The 7,309-nt window shown below is 51.5% G+C and overlaps 1 protein-coding gene across 1 annotated transcript; it reads left to right on the top strand.

The window, feature by feature from the left end:
* The first annotated feature begins 282 nt into the window (after nt 1–282).
* Nucleotides 283–1,559, top strand: LOC123411331 (E3 ubiquitin-protein ligase EL5-like). The gene has a single exon (XM_045104264.1). The coding sequence runs from the start codon at nt 561–563 to the stop codon at nt 1,446–1,448; it is 888 nt and encodes a 295-aa protein (XP_044960199.1). The 5' UTR covers nt 283–560; the 3' UTR covers nt 1,449–1,559.
* Nucleotides 1,560–7,309: the final 5,750 nt, after the last annotated feature.

Raw genomic sequence — 7,309 nt, 5'->3', positions numbered from 1 at the left:
ACTCTTATAGCGGAAAGAATAATGACTTGGATGGGCCCTAGTCCCTCTTATGCGGTTGAGCTAGCTTCCGTCGATTGTATTTTCTGAGGGTTTGAATAATACTAATATTTCACATGCAAAAAAAAAAAAGAGAGAGATGGGATTACTGGTAGCTGCCAGACATGTTCTTATGCAAAACGAGTTGCGGTGGCTTGTAGCAGGAGATAACTTGGAGGAGGACCGCCCATAAAAGGGACACGTGCGGTAATCGCGTCTGCAACATCTTCCGCTCATTTGGCAGCACAAGTTCAAAGAACCGCCGCCGCCGCTGACCCGTCCGTCATGCGCTCCACTGCTCTCCCGCGAACAGCATCAGACTTGCCTCTCAAGACTGATCGAGCGCGCGCGCCTGCCCCCTTCCACCTTCTTTCTCGCTTGTTTCATCCATGTCAGTGTCACTGACCTCGTCACTCCAACAGTCACTCCGCGTGCATATATATATGTACGAGCTTTTTACCATCGAGCGCATCTTCACTCACCAAGCCACAGGGAGTTAATAAAGACCAAGACCGCGCAACAACATGTTGCAAGAATCCGAGCAGGCCGCCGCCGCTATGGACTCATCCACGGGCTGGGCGGTCGCGCCGTCTGTCTCCGCGGCCGCGCCGACCGTGCCGATCGGCGGCATACTCACCATGGCAGGCATCTTTGTGGTGTTCCTGACGTTCGCCCTCGCGCTCATCTTACTCCAGTACTACTTCAACACCAGCGTCCGGGCCGCGCCGAGAGGGCGGCCACGCGCACGCGGCGTCCGGGAGGCGGCCGCACGGGGCGTCGACCCGGAGGTTCTACGTTCGCTTCCGGTCACGGTGTACCGCGCGGGGACGAAGGGCTCCATGGACGACGTCGGGGTGGAGTGCGCGGTGTGCCTGACCGAGCTCGAAGATGGGGAGGAGGCCAGGTTCTTGCCCCGGTGCGGCCACGGTTTCCACACCGAGTGCGTCGACATGTGGCTTGCCTCCCACTCCAGCTGCCCGCTCTGCAGGGCCACCGTCGGCAAGCCCGACGCGTCGCAGGCGCTTACATCGACGAGTCTCCCTTCCCTGCCGCCGGAGCCGGTGAACTACGCCGGGAACCTGCCGGCGAGTGTACTGTTCGGGGTTTCAGACCAGGCCACGCTCACCGCGGTGGCCGTGACCTCTCACGGAGGCCCCTCGAGCCCCTCCGCCCTTGCCACCGCGGCAGTTCTGGTGATCGACATTCCGGACTCAAGGACAGTGGCGACCCCGCGCGGCGCGTCCAAGTCTCCGGGCTTGGCGAGGCTCAGGTCTTTAAAGAGGCTGTGGAGCTTCGGGAGGCAAGGACCATCGGGGTCGACTTCCCCCTGCTCCGGTGGGAGCGGTAGCGGAACAGCAGACACAGAACAGGGTATTAGCATCACCTGTGCTACTCCAAGAGCTGCCGTGTAGCGTAGAGTCGGAATTGCCTCGGATGTGCGGCCAGCCGGCCTTCCTCCTAGAGATCAGCTCTGATTCCTATGCTCCGTACATTAATACAGCTGCCCAAGAGCATCTCCAACACGTGATATATCTTGGTACATAAAAAATACTAGTTTTACATCAAGAGAAAAAGTGAATTTTGCATCACCTCAAACATATTTACTTCAACAGATGATTTAAAATAGAACACCATTTTGCTTTAACATGTGATGTAGATTGGGCAGGAAAACATCAAAACATTGCTTATTTAGATAGAACATGACGGTTTCATAAAAAGTTCCGATACAAACTAAAAGTAGTTCATATACAAACTGAATGTAGTTCCGATACAAAGATTCTTTGACTACAAACTACTCACCAGAGAGGTCGTCCTGGTCGATGTTGAAGCCACACTCATCGGCCTCGTTCTTTCCCGAGTCCGAATTATTGAGAACGACCACCGCCCTCCGTCGAGCGGTCAGCTTCTCCTCCTTCATCTTTGTCTTCTTCTTCTTCTCCTTCATCTTCTTCTTCATCTTGTTTCGCAACACATCAGAACTCATACTCTACCTGCACAAGGTGCTGCTATTTCGTTGCAAACCACGTCATTGCGGCCTCATCCTGCCGACAAGCGTCACACTGATCAAGAACGATCTATGTCTCGTTCTTCTCCGCGACGGTCACCATCTTCTCTGCGCATCAGCCTGGTTGTCGATACTCGGGAAGTTCAAGTGTGACTTCGGCCAGCCAAGGTGCCAACAAGCCTTATCGAAGGTGCGGGCGATGATACATTATCTCGGTCGGTTAACACACAAATTGATGTCATGCACGCGAGGGAAGCCGGTGGAGCTCCTCGGGTGGCGGTGCGGTTGCATCACAACGGTACCCGAAATGGGTGGAGAGAGTCGTGGAGGATCCGTGATGGAGAGGCGCGACGATGAGAATCGAGACGCCGCATGCTACTTCACACCAGCCGCCACATGAAGATGAGAGCCTTTGGACGAAAAAGACTCATCCTTCCATGTTGCCCCCGTGTGGCGAGGGGGAGGAACCCTAGCCACTGACCCTAGACCCTCCCATTCAACCTCTTCCTCCCTCGCCGCCGCCCCGAGTCGTCACCGGTCGAAGCCTGGACAGCGATGCCGGCGACAAGGTCGCTAATTCCCGTCCTCGCGGATCCCCAGCCGGTGTAGGATGACTGACCCACTACTGGAAATCAGTTTTTTGCCATCTGCCAAATCTTTGCCGTGTGCTAGCTGATGGCAAAGAGGGTCTTTGCCGTCAGCTGCCACAAAGCAGACGACAAAGAATTGGCTGATGGCATAGAAGGTCTGTGCCATCAGCCACTTCTTTGCCGTCAGCCACAGACGGCAAAGGGCCGCAGAGCAGACGGCAAAGCTGTAGGGGGGCCCACCTGACCGCGTGGACGGTACGTCAAACTGGAGTCCCTTCTTTGTCGTGTGCTAGCGGACGACAAAGAGGCCAGAGGCAGACGGCAAAGAGTCTAGACTCTTTGCCGTTCGCCAGCAAACGGCAAAGCCCTAACGTCTACTAACGGCCGTCCCGCCCACACCCTGGCCTATCTCTCTCTCTCTCTCTCTCACCCCGATGCCCACCGCCGCCACCACTGCCCCCTGCAGCCGCACTGCCCCCCACCGCCGCCACCACTGCCCCCCGCCGCCACCACTGCCCCCGCCGCCGCACTGCCCCCCGCCGCCACCACTGCCCCCCGCCGCCGCACTGCCCCCCACCGCCGCCACCACTCCCCCCCGCCGCCGCACAGCACCCCGCCGCCACCACTGCCCCCCGCCGCCGCACTGCCCCCGGCGACGCCCCACTGCCCGTCGCACCCGTCCTCCTCGCCGCCCCGACGCCCCCGCCGCCCCCGCCGGTGAGTTCCCCCATTTTTATTTTGTTTTTCCTTATTTTTATTTATGTTAAATTAGTTAGGTTAGTTTTTTAGTTTATTAGGTTAGTTAGGCTAGTTAGTTAGGTTGTTAAATTAGTTAGGTTAGTTTTTTAGTTTATTAGGTTAGTTAGGCTAGTTAATTAGGTTGTTAAATTAGTTAGGTTAGTCAGTTAGCTTGGTTAGTTAGGTGGAGGAGGAGAAGAGGAGAAGAGGAGGAGGAGGAGGACGACAAGAAGAAGAGGAGGAGAAGAGGAGAAGAACGTGGAAAAATGAAAAGAAGGAAGAAGAAGAAGAAGAAGAAGAAGAAGAAGAAGAGAAGAAAAAAATAAGAAGGAGAAGAAGAAGAAGAAGAAGAAGAAGAAGAAGAAGAGAAGACTAGAAGGACTAGAAGGACTCATGAACATATAGGACTAATCGAAATCAATCCAAACACCCATTTAGATGTTCCCGATGTCTATATTACGGCTCAACAGGCGACCCAAGTTTTCTATCTACTGTGGGCATGCCAAACGGATAAGAATCTGGAAGGTTGGTATGTTGTTTATGAAGTTCCGCCACATGTCAGACCACCTCTCCCAAATGAACAGGATTATGAACCTCACATTAACCCAGACACATATGATGGAGAATTCTTCCAAGAAACACGTCTTTCCAAGAAACGTTTCAAGAACCGCCGTGCTTCACCCAAGAACATGGAAGTAGACAGCGACAATGAATCCGACTCCAGTCCTGAGCCGGAACCAGAAGACCTGGAACTCGTAGAGGTTACTGATGCGGATGACCTGTCAATGCTTGAACGATTAAAGGAAGGCCTTTCACAACTTCACGTCGTTGAACCCGACGAGCACGTCATTCATGAAGACATGCGTGATAGTGATGATGATGATGCATTTATTGATGATAATTATTAGTTTGTAAGATTCACAACTTAAATTATATATGTTTTAATCTTTATTATTCTTGTACATATTATTATTCATGTCAGTTATTCAATTTTTTTATGTTGTATTAATTTCTTTTAATCTTTATCATGGAGGTCACCAGGTGTGGAAAGATGGTGGGCGCTGGTCCAGATCGCTCGACGGGTTCTTCCCAGGCGCCCCGCACGAGGGGTGGTACTTCCCTTCCACCCCTATCTCTCCGTAGAGCCTTGGCAGATAGTCTGTCGACACCACCCGTGGGTTCTTCTTCGTCGGTGACATTGCCCACTAGGAGAGGTGCTGGTCGGGTAGGGAAGAAGGGGAAGGGTACAGGGAGAGGTGGTGGCCGTGAAAGATCCAGGAGGACTGTTGAGTCGTCCTCGCCACCACCACCAGCTCATTCACCGGAGCATAGGACTACTATGGTCGACCCGTTTGCAGAGGAGGCTACGGGGACTCCGTTCCAGGAGCCTGTTGTTGATGGGCATTCGTCCCATGAGACTCCACTCCAGGAGCAGCCTCGGGTCGAAGTGCATTCAGCCCAGGAGCAGCCGGAGGAGACTACGGTTCCGGAGGCTTCACCCGACGTGGAGCGGCCCGGATGGGAGACCTGGCCGGATCGTACCGAGTTGCCGGATTGGTAGTACACGTCTCCCGGTCGCGCCGGCTACCCGCGAGCAGAGGCCGGTGATTAAACCTGAAGGAGATAGGTAAGTACATTTACTCTTTTTTAGCTTTTGCCTTCAAGTTTATTCAAATATCTAATGCGTTGACCTTATCATACTGCAGGGGATGGGTACACCCTCTTGGAGTCCGGAGGCTAAACGCCTTCCTTGGTGTGCTTTGCCGGACAAATTTCCCGCGGTTTGTCACATTGCCTGGTGAGGGTCAGGTTCCTACACTAGGATTTTCCTGGGAGCACTACCAGGCTGCACAGGCCCCGCCGGAGGATATTATAGATGGTGTCTTGTGCCACACGAGGGTCGAGATGGTGATCAAGAGCTTTCGGGTAAATTATCCTTTTACAGAATCTAAAATTAACAATATAGCTAATTATTGTACTAATCGGTGTTTTCACGTTTGATTGCAGAGCCTCTATAGGTGTGAGGATGGATATGAGGAGGAGGCGGCCAGGGTTCTCGAGGCCGAGTGTAGGCGGTTACTACAGAACTTGCGCCACGAGGCTCGCCCGCAGGCTATTCAAGATTACTACGCCACACGTGGTATTAAGAAGCAGAAGAAGGATTGCTGCGGAAAGTTTCTGAAGAAGGAGCAATACATGAAGGTAATTACCTATTCTTAAGTCCTTCTACGTAGTTTTCTTGATTTCATTCATAGGCGTAGCACTGAAAATTCTTTCTAATAACTTACAGGTGCCCCCGAGATGGTGTGCGGATAAGATGGATTGTTGGCAGGCGTTGGTTGATGAGTGGTGCACAGGAAGCTGGCGAGCCCTCCACGAGAATGCGAAGGATCGGCGTAGCCAAATGGTTGGTGTGCCACACCATCAAGGCAACGCCAACTTACTTCAGTTTGGAAGAAACTGGGTATGTGATTTGCTTCATGATTCATGCAATTCAGTCTTGATGCTAATATTTTGTTCCTCTCTTTTAGGCGCATCACAATAAGACGGAGATGCCACACTTGTACGACCTTTATGGCATGGCCCATGAAGCCTCGTACAAGAAGGCGAAGGCATTCTCTGAGTGTGACCTGCATGATCCCAATAACTTCACCAACATATCATCCCACCAGAAGCTCATGGCATATAGGGACACGGGGAAGGCTACGAAAGGGGATGACTTTAACCCTAGCCAGGAACCTTTAGATCCAGAGTTGGTGATGATATCTGGTGGCGGGAGGCCCCATGGCTCGATAGCCATTGGAGATGGGATAATACGTTGTCCACTCACTCTTCCGGAGATCAAGGCGCGCCAGTCGAACAGCTGTCCTGAGATAATGCGTCGTCCACGGCCAGTCGAACTTGCCGTCGAGGTTAGTTGTACGGACTAAGAACACTTTCATCCATTTCATTATGTGTGTCACCATAGATCATTACTGTGCTAACGAGGAATGGTGTTTCAGGCTGCTCTTCAGAAAGAGAGATTGGCAAACCAGGCAGCTCTTGAGAAAGAGAGATTGGCAAGCCAGGTTGCTCTTGAGGCTTCTCTTGAGAAAGAAAGATTGGCAAGTCATGATGCTCTTGATGAGAGGGACCAGACCACGGCACGATTGATTGAGGAGGAGAGGTCCCGGAATGAGGCGGGTCAACGGGCCCTGTACGAGCTTTTTGTGGTAAGTTTTTTTTCACATTAGCCAAATCATGTGTGTAATGTCTGTTTCATTACTAACTAATACGACCCACTATTCAGGGTCTGTGCGAGAAGAGCGGACAAGTCCCTCCGCCAATGCCCGTCTTCTCTATGATTGGCACGGTGAGTTTCAATATAAACTAGTATTAATAATTGAGTGTCATCATGCTAACTAAGACATTGCAAAATATCTATTCTGCAGAATAACTCCCGAGCGGCATCGCACGACCCTTCTCCAGGTGTTTCTCCTCCTTGATGACCACTACGGTAAGTTTCTCTTCTCCTCTTTCATATTCTCCTTGCCTTAATTTCCCCAACAATGGCATAGTTAGCCCATTTAGCTCCAAAAAGACATAATTAGCCCATTTAGCTCCAAAATGCCATAATAATCTCGAAATGGCATAAGAACCTTGGTTAGCTCATTAATATTATATACTTAGCTTGTTTTCCTCTAAAATGAGATAATTAGCCCATTTACATCCAAAAAGACATAGTTAGCTAATTTAGGTCCAAGAAGAGGAGAAGATGAGAAGAAATAGGAAAAATGAAAAGAAAGAAGAAGAAGAAGAAGAGAAGAAGGAGAAGGAGGAGGAGGAGGAGGAGGAGGAGAAGGAGGAGAAGACCAAGGACCTTCTAGTCCTTCTCCTCCTCCTCCTTCTCCTCCTTCTCATCCTTCTTCTTGATTTCTTCTTCTTCTCCTCCTCCTCCTCT

The sequence above is a fragment of the Hordeum vulgare genome, chromosome 7H (genome assembly GCF_904849725.1).
Source record: "Hordeum vulgare subsp. vulgare chromosome 7H, MorexV3_pseudomolecules_assembly, whole genome shotgun sequence".
In the NCBI taxonomy this organism is placed as follows: domain Eukaryota; kingdom Viridiplantae; phylum Streptophyta; class Magnoliopsida; order Poales; family Poaceae; genus Hordeum; species Hordeum vulgare.
The sequence above is the reverse complement of the archived record's forward strand: the minus strand, read 5'-3'. Positions and strand labels throughout refer to the sequence as shown.

Excerpts from the sequence above, each read along its gene's own strand:
- LOC123411331 (XM_045104264.1), top strand. The coding sequence starts at position 561 with ATGTTGCAAGAATCCGAGCAGGCCGCCGCCGCTATGGACTCATCCACG.